A 21,754-nucleotide genomic window follows, 5' to 3' on the forward strand; every position below is an offset into this window, starting at 1 on the left:
TCCCTCCCTCCCTCTCTCCCTCCCTCCCTCCCTTCCTTGCTTCCTTGCTTCCTTGCTTCCTTCCTTCCTTTGTCTAGACCAGGATTTAAAGTTGGTATCTGTCACCACTTTTGCTCGTTGGCTAGAGCTCTACCAACTGAGCCACCCCTCCAACCCTCCAAACCTGGTTTTCTAGAGCTACCTGGGTCCACATTTTCAATGAGCTTAATATATATCCTGTGGCCAAACATCCCTTGAAATATACACTTTTGATAGCTATGGTTTACTGCTTCTGCTCTTTACCAAATCCCTGTCCATTAGATGAAGTATGTTGTTCCTCCATCCTTAAATATACATTGTTATATTTATGCCCTCAATAGGAATTTTTTTGTATATCCTAGTTCATTACACACTTTGACAAAAGGCCTCCCCAGTTATTTAATGACTTATAAGGAGATACTATATGACAGTGTTAGGATTTTAAATAATGCCACGTCATTTATCTTTTTCTAGTCAATAAAAAATGCGTAGTATTTTTTACTTACTCTAATTTCATTTTATCTTATTTGAATTCTTCAATTCTGTTTTTTTCATGAAATGTTGTATTTTACAGTGCTGGTTATTTCTTTGGTACTGAAATTAATTTCAATCATGAATAAGAGTCTGATATCTGTTCGGTGTGGCTGGAGACTTTACTCATTGTAGCTCATTTGAATTAATGCTTGGAGTAGTGGAGCTGGAGGGAGAGGGCATCTGATACCCACAGAGGTTAAGGGATTTGGCCAAAGAGATTCATTGTGTGAGGAAGATTGGAGATGAAAATTCATTGCTTGAATCCTGTCTCAAATGCCCTTTTCATTTCACGCTAGCACTTCACCAAGGTGCTCTTTGGTAATAAGGTAGAGAAACCGCATTAAATATAACTTATGTGCATTTTTTGTGACCTCTCTTTCCTGGCTCATTCATTCAGTCTTAGTTCTTCGCCTATTATGTTACAAAATATTAAATTCTGTTCTCACATTGAGATCAAATCTTTTCTCCAGAGAAGGTGCAAACTTTTTGGTAGAGATTATTCGCTCTATAATATGTTCCCTGTGTTTGGAAGTTACCGAAGAAAAATGTTATTGTAATGCCTGGAAAGGTTACCTTACTTCTTCATGCCCCTGTCTTCTGATCTGGAAAATGAAGATAATAATGTTTCCTACTTCTAATGTGGTTTTTAGGGATTAAATGAGTTAATACATATAAATTGCTTTGATGAATTTTATTGGTCATGTCACTTGATGGAAGTGTTATTGATTGATAACACTTTGGGACCCTTCACTTTCCCTTAGGACTTCTTGTCAGTCCAATTGTATGATTTTCATATAGTTTCTAATTATAGAATTTTCTTCATGTAGTATTTTTAGTCTTATCTAGCAGATTGCTTTGTTGCTATTTTTTTTCCCTAAGAAACGAGGTGCCTTGTACTTTTTGCTTGGATATTTGTTGTGATAAATTCTCATAAAAGACATGTAGACTTGTGTTACTCATTGTCGTTTTCTTCTTTTTTAAGGATTTGGAATGCCCTGACAGACAATTATGGAAATGTAATGCCTGTGGACTGGAAGTCATCCCATACCAGGACCTTGCATTTGCTTACTCTGAACCTCTCAGAAAAAGGGGTAAGTCAGGAGTTCAGCCCACAGTTTCTACATAACTGATGCTGAGAGTTTAGGGTGCATATTCACCAAGCTAGGTCTTGCTGTCTTTTTGTTTTTTATTGATGCTCATTATTTTGTTTTTTTTTTAATTTTTATTTTTTGTGAACATACTGTACAGAGGGGTTACAATTACATGGGCAAGATAATGAGTATATTTCTTATCAAGCATTGCAGCCTCCTCCTTTGTTTACCCTTCACATCCCTTCCCAGCCTCCCCCCCCCCCCCCCCCCCCAATCGCCCCACCGCACCAAAGTTGTAAAGTTCGTTTTCGACATGACAACTTGTACTTCTCATTGTTGCAACTGGTCCACCTGTATCCTTAAATGACTTGTTTTTCCCCATCTCCTCCACAAATTATACCGACATCAAATATAGTGAAAGCAGGGGTTATACTGCGGGGGAGAGGTCTTGCTGTCTTAATTATGTAGCTGGCACCCTGTTGGCTTTGCCTTCATCATCGTGGAGATTGGTGAACACCAATGATCAACCATCCCTTACTGCCCATGTACTTTTAATCTGCTGAGAACACTCGGTGTGATGCTAGCCTTTGATTAATTTAAGGATATTGGAAAATCAATGTAGAGATACTTTCTTGTTGAATTTGATGACTTGCTAGACATGACACATCAGAAGATTGTAGATTGCTGTGAATATTGGGGAACCACTAAGAGAAGTTTCACTGCTTGACATTTGAATGTGTTCTTGGCTCACTTATTCAGTGGGAGGTGCCTGTGCCTTGTACTGTCAAGGGGAAATGACTTGAGTAAGAAGTGGGAACATGACTTGGGAGCCAGAAAAGGGAAGGGATTGACTTGAAGTGGAAAATCGCAGTATTAACTTTGTTTAACACGGATGAGGAATATAGCCAAACTATATAAGTTTTACAGGCTAGGAGGTTCTTTATCAAATAGCAGTGTAAGCTCATGACAGATCTTCTGGACTGCTCCATATTTCACCAGAGTTAACTGTGTGATTATTGGTAGTATAATGTAGTAGGGCTGCCAGTATTTTAAATAGCATTGCTAGTGTTTTGTGAAAATGACTTTCTTAAATCTGTGCCTTGGAGATGCCTGCTGCTTTCATTTTCTCCTAACATCTAGAGTTCTGACGGTATCCTGCAGCATTGCTGTAGAGGTGGAGTCTTCACTGTTGGTTCCAATTATTAACCCTGTTAAGCTTTGCAGATTGACCTGGCGCACATTTGCTTGTCTTCTGTTATAGGTCATAGCTGTCATTTGGGGCTTTGCTCAGTTCCCGCCTCTCTCTCTCCCCCTCTCTGAAGCTTCCTATCACCATTTAGCCTGCTGATCTTATGGAATTATGCAATTTCAGAATTGGAAGGGGCTGTAAAGAACACTTAATCCAGCCTCTCCCTCGTGGGGGCAGTCCCCACCTACATCATCTCTGCCAGATGGCCATGCAGCCATGGCCTAAATCCTTGCATGGAAGGAAAAGGAACTCTTCTGCCTGGGAAATGATGACATTTTTGGACATGTAAGCTTTGGAAGGGCTTGCTGTTTAAGAGCCCTGTTGTCTCATGGGAGGAGTCCCCCACAGCCTTTTGTCTATGTCTATATAGAGACAGTACTGTGTCCTCATATTAATCATGTTTCCGGATCTGTCCATTAGACTGTGGTTTCCTAGCAGGTATCTTTGTATTTGTTGTCTTATTTTATTAATTACCACTGTACCTGGAACATGGTATATACGGAGTTTATTTGTTGAGTGAGTCAGTGGATGACCTTATCTTTAAAGTCAGAGATAAAAGACTTTTTAACATCTTTTTTCCTCTATTGAAAATTGTGCTGAGTCCACCGTGATCTGTCCATGAGTACTTTTTTGTTTGACATATTACAAATAAGCATAAAAGAGTTCTTTTCATAGTTTCAGAGAGAAGCACATTAGCTGCATGAATGGGGCACTCTAATACAGGTTCACTGAATAAAACGTAAATCTTGTATTGTTGGATTGTGTCTTGGGAAGTGTTTCCCGTCTTCCTGCCCTTTGAATGCTGTTTTCAATGCCAGAGTAATACTGTAGCCATGGTAATGATTAGTAACAACTTGGTGTTCAGTACTAGAACTGATTGAAAAATTTATCTGGAAAACCTCAGAAGATTAAAATAAACAAGCAGTCCTGTCTTTGTCTCTTTGTCAGTCAGTCAATCGTTCATATTTACCCTGATGTGTCTATTGGGCTGATGAACAGAATGAAATTAAAACTATTTCTCAGAAAGGATTATAGCATGCATTGAGTTCCCAAAGAGCAAATGGGTAAAAAGGATTATATAAAAACCATCCAAGTCTCCCTAATAGATGATAAGTAAGTTTGAAAAGTTTTTACCTTGGGAAAGTTACCATTGTCCTTTGGACATTGTATTCTTTCCGTGTCTGAGTTATATAAAATTTAACTTTTAAAGCCTTCTTCACGTTGTCTCAGTTGTAAAGCAGAGTATATAAGGAAATTGTTTTCTTGATGATGGGAAAAGCGATGTCTAATTATTTTTGTATTAAGTTGAAAGAACTGTTCATGTATCTCACAGTTTGCAAGATTTCATTTTGTAAGTTTTCTTTCTTTGAAGAGTAAAATGCACATTTCTAAATCTGATGGTTCTTTTGTGGAGTAAAAATGCTGGCACGTTCCACATCCTCGTCGGACCCATTTTTTCCATACTGCATCTGTAACTTTATACGAGGAAAAATAGTGTCACCAGCTCTGCATCTACGCCAGGCATAGAGAGGAGTGATTGGTCAGTGTGGCACAAAGATGTCCTGTTGACGCCTAATGGGAGAGCAAATAATAATCCCCACGACAGCCACGATCAGTGTTCAAAGCCCTCAGTGTGTGCGTGCCTCTGTGTGGGAAATGGACTTCCTCTCTGGAAAGAAGACCTGGGATCATCTTCTCTGTGTCACCATACCATACTGACTCAATTTTTATTTTTCTTTATTGTGATAAAGAAAACTGCCTTTGTTGTTTTTTTTAAAGTGTATATTTAGTGTACCAATTCAGCCTTAAAAGAGCCCTGGTATTCATTTCCGTAAGTGGATTACAGTAACTAATCAGTCTCTTTTTTGTGCTTTGCTGTGTCTCACAGCATTACAGCCCTAGTCTGAACTGGTCACTGTCTAGCCTAGCCTTCCAACCTTTCTGGGATTTTTACTTCCTCCATCATTACAAGAATTCCCCTTACTTCTCTGTTGCATTAGACTCTGTGTCTTCCTTGTTCGTTTCCCTGCTGGATCCTTTCTGAGAAAGGGTGAAGAAGAGGTCAATTCCCTGGCTATTTGCATGTCTGAAATGACTTTCTCTTCAGCTCCCACTTAGTTGTTAAGTTAGCTGGATATTAGATTTCTAGGGTATAACTCATTTGAACATGAAAATTAAATTGTTTTCTGGCATCTATTGTTGCTGGTGAGAATTCAAGTGACATTTTGATTTAGATCCTTCTAATGTGATAGCTCTTTTCCTCTGAAAACTCTTATCTCCCTCTCCCACTTCATTTTCTGAAATCCTCTGTGTCAGATGCCGTGTGGCTTGGCCTTCTGTGGGCTGAGTGTGCAAAAGGTAGAGTAAGATTGTGAGAGAGTGAGGGAGAGTGTCATCACTGTGATGCGGCAGTGCTGGGCCACCCTTTCCAGGCTCCTTTTGGAAACTCAGCTTGCCAGCCTCGTCTCCTGCAGGGTTCTTACACTCTGGGCTCCAGGTTTGCCCTTGAAACATGGTATGCTTCCATTTCAGGAACTGGGGAGGCCGTGGGAGCCTCCTACCTAAGTCCATCTCATTGTTTCATCAGTTGTAGTTATGTTCTTTGTACTAGTCATTCAAATAACTTCCCAGAGAAAAGTTCGTACTGTAACAATTAGACTAAATACAATATAGTTATATTTGGGTTGAGTGTCTCTTATCTGAAATGCTGTGGAACCAGAAATGAGGGCCAAGGATTGAGGGCTCCTTTTGGATTTTGGAATATTTTCATATTTATGACAAAGTTATCTTGGAGATGGAACCCAACTTAAGTCTGTATGTCTTACATACATGGACTGATGGAGGTGGTGTATGTATTGTTTTTAGTACGCCCGCATTTTGAGTACAACCCATCTCTTGATGTCACGTGTGGGATTTCCCAGTTGATATGTCAAGGTGTGATACTCAAAAAAGTTTCAAAGTTTGAAACATTTTGTCCTTTGGAATTTTTAGGCTTTTAAGGATTCAATTTTTACAATCTATAATATTATACAATGTAAACAATATATTATTTTATTAATATAAAATGTGACAATGACATGATTTCTTCTTGCATGTCTTGCGGCTCATTTGTTTTTCAAGAACTCAGGGTATGGTAATTCTTCCTGAGAATAGAGTTCTCATTCCAGTTCTGTTGATCATCAAAATATTCATGTCATGATAGAGAGGAATAAAATGTTAGTTGGATAGGTAATTTAATTTGCTGAAATTTCCCCAACTTTTACAAGTAGTACTGGTACTAAACTCTAAACAGGATTAAAGGAAATCAGCTAGATAAGGTGAAATACCATCGGGCTAGCAGCAGCCAGGCATAGTTTATCAGTGTTGGCAAGAAGAGGTAAAAAGAGGAAGACGTTTCTAGAACCTGGACAGATGATCTATGTAGAAGTCTGCTTCGCAGGAGCTGTAGCCTTTGGTGAAGAGCCAGCACTGACAAATGGCAATCTGGCAGGGAAAGGATAGCAGACGTGCCCAGCAATGTCCTTCTCCCCTTGTAGTCTCCCAGTGTCTGCAGGGTAGTGCAACTCCACTGGGAGCTGGAAGTGAAGGCATCCTTTGATGTGGTGTACATGGTCCTCTCCTGGGTACACAGCACAGTGCTGGTGAGATGATTGGAATCTTTCTAGCATTGTTAGGTGTAAAGATGCTTTTGGAAACTAGAGATGAAATATATAACTGGAAAGAATAAGTGTGGCTCTTTTGAACAAATCCTGTCTTCCATGGCAATGATCCACTGATCGTTTCCTCTGAATATTAGAAAGTAACTTACAAGTGCTTTACTTTATATTTTGGTAGATTTTAACTTATACCAGTTTATTAGCTAGGTAACATTCATTGCCAAACTTCATTTTCTTCTAGTTACTCTATTTTCCTACTAATGAATACTGTTTTTTTTTTCCTGTCTAGGTTTTAGCTCCTGTAGAGCGCTTTTTTAAAATTTAAGCAGTTGTTCAGATGTTAAGCATCTGTACTAAGTACATATCTGACTTGATCAATGTGACCTCTTTCATCGTTCTCCACTTACAACACTTTTATAGCTATTTCTTCTGGAAAGTAGTATGTATCTATATCAGGACAAGGGACCTATACCGCATCTTAGCATCTGTCTCCATGGCTCATGCTTCTTGGGGCTGAGGGTGTAAAGCAGGGCCTACACTGCGTAGTCCAGGGCGGCTAGTAACTTCTCCCTTTCAAGAGAGAACTCTCACCACCTGTCACCCAGAGGTGTTGACCTGACTTTGGTCTGAGCATCTTGCTTTCAATCTTGGGTCTGTTTGCTTTCAGATAAGTGAAGGTTTGCTCTTCGACACCTCAGATGAGGAGGAGCTGAGAGAACAGTTGGATATGCATTCGATTATTGTGTCCTGTGTGAACGAGGAGCCCCTGTTCACAGCAGACCAGGTACGGGCATTCATCTACCTGGGAAAAGTGGAGTCCAGAGCTGACAGCCATTGTTCATGGTGCCAGTAATGATGCTTGTGCAGAATTTACTTGCATGTCTTAGACTATGTAGTTAAGTAGACTTAGGAGTTAACTCTTCCACTGAAGAAAGAAAAGTACGTTATCATCTGAACAAGGTGAGATTTTATGAATTAGGAAGAATTTCAATTTAGACATTGTTAACAAGTCCAACAAATTTCTGAGGAAGGATGATTGCTTAACACAAAAAAATAAAAGGTTATTGTGAATTTCCCACTGTGTTTTTACATTTACCCAAACAGGAGCAAACTATAATATACCCACGTAGAAAATACTTGTTCCTGTAAAACTGCGGTTCATAATCACTAGCACATATTAGACCTGTTATGCACGCCAGAAAAAAAGTAAGTGTTATTCCTGACCAGTCCTCTTACCTCTCTTGTATTGTCAAAAATGGAACACCAGAACTTCTTCCTGAGCTAAAATGTTCCATGGCTCCTGAGCCTGTGGATTCTGTCACATTCTATTTTTAGCTGGAAAGATGAGGTCAGTAAGGAGATACTTTATGGCAAGGTTGGAGGGAGCACATTGAAAATGTACGTTAAAAATACCGCCATGGTGCTCTTTAGTGTGTTTGTGGTTGCATTGTTCTAGGCTGGGAAGGAGCGCCAGGCTTAGAGGGCACGGAAGCAAGGTAGTATTGGTTTTGATTTTTTTATTTTTAGGTAAAGTGTGATACTGCAGGCCCCGAGTACTCACCGTCCCTTACAAAGCTGCCTCAACATCAGCAAGCAATCCCTGGTCTTAAGATTCAGAGACACGTATTTGATAGCTTCCTTGAGTGTGATGTCCCTGTTTATAATACCTACTTGGGGAAATGTTCTTATTAATTAGCATAATACCATCTTCTCAGAATGACTTTCAGTTTTCAACACCAATGCTACCTATTATTATTATATTTCACATGTGAAATATATTAATAATAATAAAGCATGTGAAATATAATAATAATATATTGTCAGTTGTTGTGCTTAAACTCTTGGCCTGCACTTTCTCTGAGTTCTTCAGCTCAAGGCGAGCACTCTACCACTTGAGCCACAGTACCACTTTTGGTTTTCTGGTAGTTAATTGGAGATAAGAGTCTCACGGACTTTTCTGCCCCGGGGGCTTTGAACCATGATCCTCAGATCTCAGCCTCCTGAGTAGCTAGGATTACAGGCCTGAGCCATTGGTGCCTGGCTTCATGATTTTTATTTTTTACACCATCATTCAATTGTATTTTCATCAGTAATTTTTGTCTTCACTCCTTAAATTCTTTTCTTGAAGCACTGAGTAACTTTTCTGGCTTGGCTTTAAAGTTCCGTTAAGTTCTGTTTCCTCCTCTACATTTAGAATCTGGAACAGGACCCAGTGGTAAGGCGTGAGCAGCATTGTTTCTAACTGTAGATCATTGTTTAAATGAAAGGCAGATGGAGTTCTGAAGCCTTCTTGCTTCTTGAAGCATTTTTCCTATTTGTGCTTCCATATTTTGAGTAACTGGTAAATAACCCCTTATCCCTCATTAACATAAGAATTTTTTTTTCTGCAGCTAAAGGAGAACATTGCTGCCAGATTGCCAACTTCTTGCGTTATGTATAAATATTTTATACCATTGTACTTTCTAAATTTTATGCCACATTTTTTGATTAGCCCGAGACTAAGCACTTGTAGATGGTATATGATAGTAAATTTTCTCTTGTCTTCTTTTTAACTGTAATTTTATGATGTGGCTCAAGCATGTCTGGCATAAATTTAGTCAGTGTCATATCATCTCATGATATAGCAAACCATGATAGGAATATGAAATCTAATTTAGTTGTATGTTTAGGATCTTGCACATTTCCTTTGATAAGCCATGCTTACTCACTCTTAGAGTCAAAAAGGTTGCTTGTTCAGAACATCTACTGCCCAACACTGTTGGTTAATATGGATGTAATGCACTTGTAGCCTCATGAGTGCTGTATTTCAGCGAGATCTTTCCTTCTGTGTGTTTAGTTAATGATGGTGTGTCTGTTTCACAAGGTTATTGAAGAAATTGAAGAAATGATGCAGGAATCCCCGGACCCAGAGGATGATGAAACCCCTACACAATCAGACCACCTTTCAATGCTCTCCCAGGAGATTCAAACTCTTAAGAGGTCTAGTACGAGCAGTTATGAAGAGAGTAAGAGACTCTCCCTATATCAGTGTTCTTTGTCTATTTCCAGAAAGCTGTGGTTGTCCCAGGGTTAGTTATATGCCCTTTGATAATACAGAAATCCAGACATGTTTATATTGTCACTCAGGATTGGTGTCCGCCTCATACCTTGCATGAGTTTGCTGGACTTCTGTTAGGAAGTACTGCAGACTGGGCAGTTAAAATTTCCTTTCTGTCAATTCTGGCTGCTAGATGTCCAACATTAAGTTGTCAGCAAGTTTGGTTTCTTCCAGGCCCTCTCCTCTTGGCTTGTCTCAAAAAAAAAACCCCAAATGGATTGGGACTTGGCTCACTGGTATAACACTTGTCTAGTATGTATGTACAAGGCCCTGGGTTCAATTTTGCTCTCTTTATGTGCTCTTCTTTCTACAATGTATCTGTGTCCAAATTTCCTCCTCTTATGAGAATACCAGTCATACTGAATACAAATACTTCATTTTAATCTAACCACCTTTGTAAATACTCTGCCTTCAAATACTGGTATATTCTGAGGAGTTAGGATATCAAGATGAATTATTGAAAAGATATAGTGTAGTTTACAACAAACAAGATATTCAGTAAATATGTATTGAAAACAATTTCTATCTTTTTTAAAGAGTTGTCTTCAGTGAAGACTTTGGGGCTGGGTGTGGTGGGACACCCCTGTAATCCTAGTACCCTGAAAGCAGTGTCTGGAGGACTGTGAGTTAGAGGCCAGCCCAAGAAGACCTAGTGAGATCTTATCTCACAAAAACAAATGGACTGGGACGTGGTTCACTTGAGTATAGCACTTGTCTAGCACATACAAGGGCCTGGGTTCAGTCCCTAGCACCACAGGAAGAATTTAGGGAATCAGAATTGTGTTTGAATTGGATCTTTTTTTGTTATCGACATGAGAATAATAGACTATGGAAACTGTACAATTGCTTAGCATGAAACGTTTCCAAACAAGCATAACCAGCCTAAGCATATTCTGAAAGATTCTTTTTTTTTAAGAGTAGAGCTAGAATTTGAACTTGGGGCCTTGAGCTTACTAGGCAGGGTCACACCTACAGCCCCTTTTGATTTAGGTATGTTTGAGACAAATCTCATGGTTTTTGTATAAGACTTTGATCAGATTTTGATCCTCCTGTATCTACCTCTTACCATAATTGGGGCCTCAGGCTTATTTTTCAGATAGGGTCTTAACTTCTTTTTGCCCAGACTGGCCTCAAAGCTCAAATCCTCCCAACCCTGCTCCTCACGTAGTTGAGATTAAAGATGAGTACCCTTTAGATCCCAAAGACTTAGCTCCAGGTCACATAATCACATGGTGAGTAGCGGAGAGGGGTAGGACTTCAGCAATGTCTTATCTCTTCCATGCGGAGGAATGCTCAGGAAAAACCAAATGGGGTTTCAGGAAATACTGTTCCCTTCACCTCCTTCTAATCTCCAACAATATCCCCAAATCCATGTTTGAACATGTATTTAGTTTAATTCTATCAAATCTATGACTTCCTTCTTCAGAAGTGTCTCAGAACCCTGCACAGTGCTCACCACCTGTCAGCTAGTAGTTTCTGTACTTCCCTCTACCTTTGGTGTTTGTTCTTTTCCTTCTTCAACCTTTCTCAGTGTTCCTGGTGTACTTGATTTACCCAGGTACAAAAGCTCATCCTACTTTTTCATCTCAGCCAGCTGAGAAGTGACCTTGTCCACTTACCTCTGACTCAGACCTGCCCACACGAAGTTTTAGAATTCTGATTGCTAGGAATATGATTTTTGCTCTTCTGGTGTAATACTCCCCACTGTGCTTTTTGTCTTAGAATATGCTGTCCTTTGCTTCTGGTCACAGGAGTGAAAAGGCTGTCTGTCTCTGAACTAAATGAACTCCTGGAGGAAATTGAGACAGCTATCAAGGAGTTCTCTGAGGAGCTGGTGCAGCAGTTGGCCCTGCGAGATGAACTGGAGTTTGAAAAGGAAGTGAAAAACAGCTTTATTTCTGTCCTGATAGAAGTGCAGAATAAACAGAAAGAGCACAAAGAAACAGCCAAGAAGAAGAAGAAGCTCAAAAATGGGAGCTCTCAGAATGGGAAGAATGAGAGAAGTCCCATGCCCGGCACAGTAAGTGATGTGCTACCGGAGGCACCGAGGATTGGAAGCAGGTGGTCCCTGCACGCCTGGCCAGTCCCAGCCCGGCAGGTCGTGCCTGTGTGGGAGCTGTGCCTCTAACCGGAGGGCAACAGGGACTCTTCCTGGATACATGATGCTTAGCTTTTGCAGAAAGGTGTTTCTTAGCAATGCTTTTAGTGGTTGTCCAAATAACTCAGCACTAAATGTTTAGAAGGGAAGGAAAAGAAGCTTTAGTAAGTGCTAGTTTCTCCCTACATCAAAATGTTAATAGTGGTTATTTATATTTGGGTAGTAGGCTTATGTATAGCTTAACTTTCTTATTTTATGTTTAATATGTTAGATTTTAATAAGAAAATGAAAAGAGGGTCCATTTAAGAGTAGCAGAATTATGCAGATCTTAAAAGCTCAGCCTGATTTCTAGCCAGTGTCTTTTGATTTCTCAGCATGGTTGGGAAAGGCACATACTAGTTTATTTTTAGTTAGTATCTTCCTATTAGTAGCAATTGAGTGATAGTAACATTTCGTCCAAGCGTTTGGCAGACCAGAATGGTACTGGGTGATGAAAACAAGGTTGACTGGAACTTTGAATCTTTATATAAGGTGTTTAATTTTATGCTTTGTCACTTTTCTTGAGTGGTTCTGTTAATTTCACTCAATTAAACTTAATTATGACATTATCAATGATGTAAGACACATATCCTTATTGATCGTGTGGCTCCTTCACTGTGTGTAATCAGTTGAGGCCTTATATATAATTTCCTACCTTGACTGCATGTGGAAAAAGATTTGTTGTATTTTTACAGTATAATGATTGGACCAAGGGATCCATTTTATAGGGAACACATTTTTTTTTAAGTCCATGATATTGGTAACATGATAATGTGTATCACAAACTGGCTATTGTGATTTACAATAATATAAATTTTTCTCTTTTATTAAGGCTCCATTATTTTCTTTAAAGAATGTTTATCAGATGGGTGCCGGTGGCTTACACCTGTAATCCTAGCTACTCAGGAGGCTGAGATCTGAAGATCGTGGTTCAAAGACAGCCTGGGCAGGAAAGTCTGTGAGACTCTTATCTCAATTAACCACCAGAAAACCGGATGTGGCATTGTGGCTCAAGTGGTAGAGCACTCACCTTGAGCTGAAGAGCAGAGGGACAGTGCCCAGGCTCAGAGTTCAAGCTCTGAGACCGAACAAAAATAAAAATGAATGTTTACCAGGGCTGGGCACCAGAGATTTATGAGCTCCTGTAATCCTAGATACCTAAGAGGCTGAGAAATCAGGATCAGAGTTCAGAGCTAGCCTGGGCGGGAAAGTCTGGGAGACTCTTATCTCCAAGTAACTACTAAAAAAGTGAGAAGGAAAATGGTGGCACAAGTGGTTTAGTGCTAGCCTTGAGCATAAAAGCTCAGGCCTGGAGCCCAGGACTGGCACAAAAAAGAAAAAAATATTTACCAGAGAAATAGATCTTGTTGACAGTTGTTGATGGACCCTTGGATTGAAAATACAGTTTGGGTTGCTGGGCCACTGATAAGCAGTCAATATAAGAAAAGCATTCTGTGTCACTTACTTCATGATACTGTTATAAACCTATGAATAAGTTAAGATTTTCTTAGTGAAGTGGCCATTTGTAGGAAGTTAGAAAGAACAGAGCTAAAGAAAAAATGCTTAGTTATATTTCATTTTTGAGAAATGGTAGTGTTGGTAAGAAAGGCATTTAGTTAGTCATGTCTAGGGAAAAAACACAATACTTTCATATTTGTTTGAATATATAGCTCTGGAAAATTTTGCCTTAAAAGATCAAAGGAAGTATTTTACGTTTGCATCTGAAGTTGTTAAGAAATTGTACCCTTTAAATATCCCTGTTAGACTACCAGGACTAAAAACAAAATGCTTAGTGAAAAAGTCCACCTTGTCAGTAATTTCTGCCTATCTGCTGTTTGGGATAACATGTAGATCTTCAGTTTATCAAAGTTAACACTTGGCTGAAGAAAACAAATTTACACCTAGGGGGGTTTAAAGACTTCTTTTTGTAATTCTCAAATAAACAGCGTTAGCATGTGTAACTTTACATGCTGTTTGTATTGAGAAACGGATTTGGCATGACAGTGTGTGGAGCTATTTGAGTGTCATAGAAAAGTACCCTTTTTTCCCCACAATATTTAAACTAGTGAAGTTGCTTTGTGAGTCTCCATCTACTATTGATGTCAGAAATGTTAATCAGGACAGTAATGGCACGGCTTAGCTTCTGGTACTTGTTCCCTGTATCTGTTTTTAGCTTAAAATGCCAGAGAATGAGCATCCCATCTGTCCTACAAACAGCCTGAAACCTGGGATTTGGAAGGTAGTGGCAGGTGACCCAAAAAAACTCTACAGTAGAATGACCATTGAGACTATACAGATTGCTGGAGGTATGTGTTCCCAGACATTTTACAGCTCCATTCAGGTCCTGAGCTCTCTGAGTTAGCTAGTGTTAGTGATACTAACCTAAAAAAGTGGTGAGCTTATAGATGCCCTATATTACCTGTTTTTCTAATATCAGTCCTTTTTTTTCTGACTACTGCAGATACTTTTGAGATAGTAGAACTTAAACTCTTTCCTTGAGTATGGAATAGTTTTTCTCCCATTTTTTTCTTCGATATTTCCTTACAATAATACATCAGTTTGTAGTTGGTATAATTCTTGACTCTAATTGCCAGCTTATTGTCTTTGGTCTAGTGATGCTGAGCCTCTGGCTGGGTAGAGAGCATAGTTAAACTATAGGTGTTAATTTTAGAGACATATTTTGTTTCAAACATTTGCTGCTGATTAAAAAAAAGTGATCTAGGGCTGACGTTTAGAACATTAGAAAATGCTATATTGAGTGTCTTGTAAAAGGGAGGTGTTACCTTGGCTTGAGTTTTAATTTTAAAATAGCAGTATGTCATATATTGGATATATCAGTATTCATTCATTCAGCAAATGTTTGTGGAATACCTTCCTGGTGCTTGGCTGTGATCACGATGGAGGGATGAATACAACAGACAAGGCTTACACTCCTCATGGAGCCTAAATTCTTATGAGGGATTCAAACAAGAGAGGAACAAAAAGATGAATGGACGATGTAAAGTCAGGTAACAACAAATGCATCGAGGAAGACCAAGACAGCAGTGTTGCTGGTAGGGAGCTAGTTTGGAAAGTGAGAGGCCACAGTTGTACTGCAGCTCTTCATGATCTGCAGAGGATGCTGGCTGGCCCCTTTCCAGCTCTTGGGTTAGAGGAAAGGTCGAGGAATAAAGCCGTTGGGGAAAACTGATTCAAGAGAGCAGAGGCTTGAGGTTGCCTTGTTTTGTTTTGCAAATCTTGCTTCTTTATCTTCTCTTCCCCTTTTCTTAACTGAGCTTCCTTATCCGCCACCTCTTTTTTTTTAAATTCATACTATTTTTATGACTTTTTAAGGAAAAGAAATTTAACTTTATTTTCTTTGTATATTTTCATTCATTAGGACTAACATGAGAAACCCAAGACATTCCTATTGACTGAATGTCAGAATGAAGGAAGGATCAGCGTGCAAATTTGTATTTTCTCCCAGATACCAAAGCCATGTGGCTAAATAGAGCCTTGATTAGGAATTAAGTGCTGTATTTGAATCCTGCCAATGGTCATAGACACCTTTGAGTATGGGAGAGATCAGATGAAATGATGTGTGTAGGAATGGCATAGAATGTATATAGAGAATGGTATAGAATGCACTCCCAGTGTATGTTATTTATCATCCATGCCTGCTGCTACCAGTCATCTCATGGATACCTTGTAGGGATCAGAAATTTACATGATTAAACCAAAGTTACCGTTTTCCCAAATTTGAGCTTTCCCCCCCCCCCAGATTACATTTTTTTATTTGTCTCTTATGAAAGAACAGGTGAGAATTTTTTTCCCCCAGTTCTGGGGCTTGAATCCTGTTCTTGGGCCAAATTTGAGGGTTTTTTTACAAACTTATTTTGGTTAGTGAAACTAGTTTACTCATTCACTCACTGAAACCCCTGGAATTTCTTGGGGAAACAATATTGGGTTTAAACGAGCAGTTCTTCAAATTGTTCTACAGAAATGCAAACCAGTCAGTAGAACAATGACCATTTTCCCACAGTTCCCAAGAGTAATGGACATTATTAGACTTTTAGTGTTATACTTTTTTTTTTTTGTCGGTTGTGGGTCTTGAACTCTGGGCTTGGGTGCTGTCCCTGTGCTCTTCAGCTCAAGGCAAGCGCTCTACCACTTGAGCCACAGCGCCACTTCTGGTTTTCTAGTGGCTTATTGGAGATAAGGGTCTCACGGAGTTTCCTATCCAGGCTAGCTTTGAACTGCCATCCTCAGATCTCAGCCTCCTGAGTAGCTAGGATTACAGGAGTGAGCCACTGGCGCCTGGCCTAGTGTATACTTTTGATAGACCAACAGTGGTTGGATCTGCTGACCATTTGTATCATTTGATGTGTTGCCTTCTGTGCCTGAGTTGTTTCTCATATTTATCTGTGCTGTGTGCATACTTCTAATGGTACATTACCATACTGCCTTGCAATCGATCTTCGGCTCAGATCTCCTCTGACACAGGGGGCATTGTCAATAGCTAATTCATATTTACGGAGCACCTCATGTCACATATGAAGATCGAGTCTCAGAAGACTTGGATTTGGGGATTTTAATGATTATTCCATTTATTTTGGGTGGGGGAAGAAGAGACATATATAAAAAAAAAATAAGCCATTTAGGTTTTGGAAGCAGTTCTCTGAGTACAACAGTAGTTAAAAATATCCTGCTGTTCCTCTAGGATTGCCCCGTGTTTCAAAGACATTAGTATTGGTTTACCTGCTTAGAATCATACCTTAGTATTATATGGAAGAAAAAGGAAATCCCTGAGAATTAAGTCATATCTGATTTTATAGAAGACTTGTGAGGTTCCTCATCCTAAGTCTATATAGTTAAGAAAATTAGGAATTAATATTGTTTTGTTTACTCTTAATACATTGACCTTTCAAGAGAGAATTTAGAGTCTTAAACACTTACCATCATCAGAAATGTATACATGCTTCAGCCTACCTGACAAAGTCTACCCTGAAAACTCTTGGGATGTTAGCTATTGGTGACTAGAGAAAACTAGAAACTCAGTGCTGAGAAGAAGTATATCACCCTAATTTATCACTGTTGAGCTTAGAGAACTAGGGCTTAGATGATACATGTTTTTTCTTATATATTTTATTTATATTTTGTCTATATGCATTGCTTTGTCTTGGTGACTTAGTTCCTAGTATGACTAATAAATAATCTCTTGTTTCCTTTTTACATGTGAACATGCCCCCAATACTAATTTATTGTTGAGAGTTTAATTTCTGCTATGCACATATTCATGAATGTATTTTCAACAATAGTTTGCTGATAACTGAACATATTCCTATATATCTTTCTTTATTGCAAAGAATATTTTTTAACAATTCGTATTAGGGCTATGAAAGGTCATGGTTAAATGAAAATTAGAAATTACTGCTACTGTTGTGATCTGAGTCCGTACATGACTTGAACTCAGGCTCTGAGCTCTTGCATGTTTTTTTCACTCGTAGCTGGTATGTTAGGCAACTTGAGCTAGGGGCCCACTCTGGCTTCGTTGCTAGTTAATTGGAGATGGAGGGTCACAGATTTTTCTGCCTGCTTCCATTCTATCTGCTTCAGATTCAGTCTGCTGAGTAGCTAAGATTCCAGATGTAAGCCACCAATACCCCACAGGTATTATGGATTCTTTTAGCTATTAAAATGTTTTTTTTTTCTGAGAATATATTGACTAGTAGAATATGTATCAGTTTGTTTTTAATCTATTAATATTGACTTTTTCTGATGTGTGTTAGGATGGTAATAGTGATCTTTCAGGTACTTAATGTAGTAAAAATTAGGAGTCCATTTGTGACTTTTGTATATCTCAGAGATCATTATTAATATAACACAAGTTCACAAAAAAAGCCATAATATGGCACAATGTTCAATTCTTATTACATGCTTGGTTTAGAATGTCCATAAGAATTGGTAAAAAAAAATTTGTAAAATTGTTAAGATTATTTTGGTTTTAGTAGCTTTGAGAATGCTGGGTGATAATTTAATTTTTATATTGATATTAGGTTACATAAATATGAAAGATCTTCAGATATAAAATATTAATTTTTAAAAAATAATTCCACTTGATTTTTAACTTTGAATATCCTGGTGTCATAGCTTTCTGTTCTGAGAGGGAACTTACAAAAACAGGAGTTTAATATTCAAACCAGTATCAGATATTTACCTTCTGGAATATTTCATGTTTTCTGTCATATCTTTTTTTGAGAAAAATTATATTTTGGTAGAATTTACTTTAATACTCGCTTTATGATTCACACTGAAATTACTTGGCTTACAGTGTCAAAAATAGGAGTTAGTTCTATTACCTTAACTTGGATATTCTGACCTTGTAATTATTGCCTTTCATTTTGTAATACTCTTGTTTTAAGTTTTGATTATTTTAGGAGTTTTACTTTACTAAAAATTAAAAGTATTTTTCAATAGCTTAATATTGGAGGATCATCAAGCTATCGAGTATGTGACTTATGAAGACCAATTATTATGTTTTCATTTCTCTTCCTTTTGAACTTCTTGAGTATAAAGAATATTACTGGAGTAAGAGTCAATGAGAGTAAGTTCTAAATAGATGAAAAGCATTGCTTAATATCTTTTCCTAACCTTTTTCCTGTCCCTGAGCTTTGATATTGAGATTTTGGGAAGCTGCTCTGGCTAGAGATTTCTGCCAGTCAGTTCAAAGGAGGTTTATAGCAAACTCTGGTAGTAGGGAATAGTCCGGCTTCCTTGTTAGTTTTAAATTTTGCTTTGCTTTTGTCTGTCCTAGCTTTTTCTCTCTCTTCTTTTTTTTGGTGAAATTTATTGAGCTGATAAATATGTGGTGCATGGAACGGGTTGCTGTTTTTGATTTCTGGAACAGAATGAGCAAATTCAATACTGTATCTAATTCTTGTTGCTTTTAGGGTTGCATCATGTTCTCTAATTCTTTTTATTGTTCAGGAAGACCTTGAAAACTGTTACTTGTTTTCTGGGTTTTTAGTTGATATTTATAGTCAGTGACAGTAATGTCTATTCTTTTGGTTGTCTCCAGACTCTTAAGGTAGAGGAATTTAATATTTCTCAGTGACAGTTTAATTTATATTTGAAGAACTTGATATACTATTTTTTTTTCTGGCTTGGAGAAAAGTAGAAAGGATGTGGTTATTTCTCTTTGGAGTGATATCTAAAATGTTATTCTAGCCCCTCTTTAAGGGAATATAGCCCAGATTTAAAAAAAATATTGAGCGCTGTGCTTAAGTATTTCATATGGATTATTTCATCTTATCCTACAACAAATTTAGAGTGTTGATATTTATTGCCATTTCATGCATGAATAAATGCAAGCTCAACAGAGGCCTTGATCATACATGCAGTGTGTCCTGGAGAGAGGAAGTATGTGTGTGTTGGGGGGTTGGGGGTAGAGCAGAGAACTGGGCCAGGCTTGGAATTTTCTACATGGGCGTGTTGTACGTGGACTCAGAGATCTTGGCCAATTTCTTTGTCTTTTAGACTTTTATGGATTTTTAAAGATCTTCTATATCTTGTTTATACTTTGTTGCTCCCAGTTTTATCTGAGAACAGTTTCCCGAGAACGACTGATTTTGAGACTTTTTATACATCCTCACGCCAGGAAGGAAATGATCATGAGGCAGTTGTGAGTGTTGCAAGTGTAAATAATGTGGTTGAAGTCCTTGTGTCCAATAACCCCTTCCTCTGCCTGGTCTTGCCACATTCCTTTGGCATTTGTCTGTAGCAAGGGCAACAAAAGGTAAATTCTGTAATGCTTAATCATTTTCCTGCTTACAGATAGACTAACATCAAAATTTCCAGTTGGGCAAGGGCACTTTATATAACTATTACCTCCCTTCTAAAGATGGAGTGGGAAATGGACAGATAGATTTAAAATAACTTTAGTCTGGTGCTGGTGGCTCACTCTGTTATCCTAGCTATTCTGGAGGCTGATATCTGAGGATCATGGTTTGAAGCCAGCCTAGACAAGAAGTTCTGTGTGACTCTTACATCTCCAATTAACCAGCAAAAGTATGGAAGTGGACTTGCAGCTCAAATAGTAAAGCATCAGCAAGAGCAATAGACCCTGAGTTCAAACAACAGTACCCACAGACACACACATACAGACACAGACACAGACACAGACACACACACACACACACACACACACACACACTAAATTTAAAACAAAACAACTTTAGAGTCAGGATCTTCACCAGTCATTCACTATGGTCATTTGAATTCCCTAGTCATCTATGGGAATTGTAGATTAAATGGAGCGAGGATCAATTAATATTAATGGTTTAACTAAACTGTAACATGCATTCTACATTTATAGTCCTGCCACTTATTGCTGGGGTGTTGAAATGTCTGTGGTACTTTCACATTAAGAAATGCTCAACAAAGACACCCCGCCCCTCTCCATCCCCTTTCTTTGTTTCCTTCTATAAAAGTTAGGTACAGGGAAAAACCTTCCCTCTGGTCCAGTTAAGTACCATAAGTACCTAACAATACTGCATCTGTTCTCAAGGTTGTAAATATTGCATTTCTGAATAAGGTGATGTTTACTAAAAAAGTAAATCTAATCTGCCCCTGAAGTTTTATCTTCTTAAGGGTGTATTTTTTTTTGAATTTACAGAACAGTTGTAAAGCAGAATCCACTGTGCTCTACAAAGCTTTTTTCCCATTACTACTCCCACTGCCTCCATCTTTTTCTTTATCCCCTTGTTTACTGATCTTCCGTTGCTCCTCCTTGCTATTGTAGGAGTTTTGGCCCTTGGTCTCTTTTCAGTTTCATAAACCAGACTTATTTTGTCTTTATTAATCTCATTTTTATTTCCTAAACTAGATTCTTCAGTAGACTTTTCCAGAACTCTGTTACGGTTTTCTCCTTTGACCAGTAACTTTTTGTTCTAGGATTACATCATTCTGTGTTCCCACATAGATCAGTTTTGCCTTTTGGCTCTTTCTTTTCCCCTTGAAACAGTCCAGAGGCCTTGTGTTCTGGTAAAAAGACTCCCAAGCTTTAGGACTCTTGTGTCTGGTGTTACCTGTGCTAGAACATTAGCTCAGCAAGTATTTACAAATGCTTGCTATGGGCCAGGCCCTGTGCAAATCCCTGACATAGACAGACAAGATCTGTTTCTTTCCTCAAAATGTTTTCATTCTCTCATCAGAGAAATGAAGCCATTTGAGTGGGCAACTCCGTGTCAGCAGGCTGTGTCTTTTGGTTCAGCTAGTTTGTAGATTGTAGGGTTTGTAATCAGTCATTTGCAAGTGGTGTCACTGAGCTGGCTCCTTCATGGGAGGCCTCAGCCGTGTGAGGACTTCACTCACGTCAGCCTTGAGTATGATCGTCAGAGCTGGGAGAATCCACATCTCAGATTTCTAGTCCAGCATTTTCCTGTCCAAACTGATTTTCAGAATGTTTCTCATTCCAAATGTTTTGACTCAGGTGTGATTCCAGGTTTCACAGAAAAACCTGCAAGTAGTTCACCCATGTGGATAGTACTTGCCATAGAATTTTGCAGTTTAAATCACTGACTGTCCGTCAGCTACTGCTGGTATAATGAGGACTCGTTTGTGTTCCCTGGAACATAAAAGAAGTATCTGATCTGACCCTATTTCTGTCCTCAAAGATTTGGAGAACTGAATTGAATTTATGAAAAAGTTAACTAACATTTTGCTTTTCTTTCTGTTTTACTTTGGTCTTGTACCCTGTAATTTCCATTAAAAATAACTTGAGCCAGGTGTGGTTTTGTACATTTGGGTCTCAGTGCTTGGAAGGCTGAAAAAGGAGGATTGTAAAGTTCCAGGCTAGCCTGGGCTATGGTGAGGCAGTGTCTCAAATCAAAACAAAACAAGACCCAAACAGCAGCAGCAGCAACAACAAAAACCTCAAAACCTTCATTCTGATTGGCTGAACATGGTGATATGGCCCTACTTATGAGATTGAGG

General features: G+C 38.6%; 1 protein-coding gene across 2 annotated transcripts in view; it reads left to right on the top strand.

Annotated features, from left to right (window-relative positions):
* Fez2 (fasciculation and elongation protein zeta 2 (zygin II)) overlaps positions 1 to 21,754 on the top strand; it is a 37,715-nt gene that overhangs the window by 4,401 nt on the left and 11,560 nt on the right. For both annotated transcript variants that reach the window (XM_013013646.1, XM_013013647.1), the window contains exons 2-5: positions 1,535 to 1,643; positions 7,216 to 7,332; positions 9,412 to 9,553; positions 11,397 to 11,665. In XM_013013646.1, coding sequence (XP_012869100.1) covers positions 1,535 to 1,643; positions 7,216 to 7,332; positions 9,412 to 9,553; positions 11,397 to 11,665 — 637 coding nt within the window. The remainder of the gene's footprint in view (positions 1 to 1,534; positions 1,644 to 7,215; positions 7,333 to 9,411; positions 9,554 to 11,396; positions 11,666 to 21,754) is intronic.

Source organism: Dipodomys ordii, unplaced genomic scaffold (assembly GCF_000151885.1).
Source record: "Dipodomys ordii isolate 6190 unplaced genomic scaffold, Dord_2.0 Scaffold20, whole genome shotgun sequence".
In the NCBI taxonomy this organism is placed as follows: Eukaryota; Metazoa; Chordata; class Mammalia; order Rodentia; family Heteromyidae; genus Dipodomys; species Dipodomys ordii.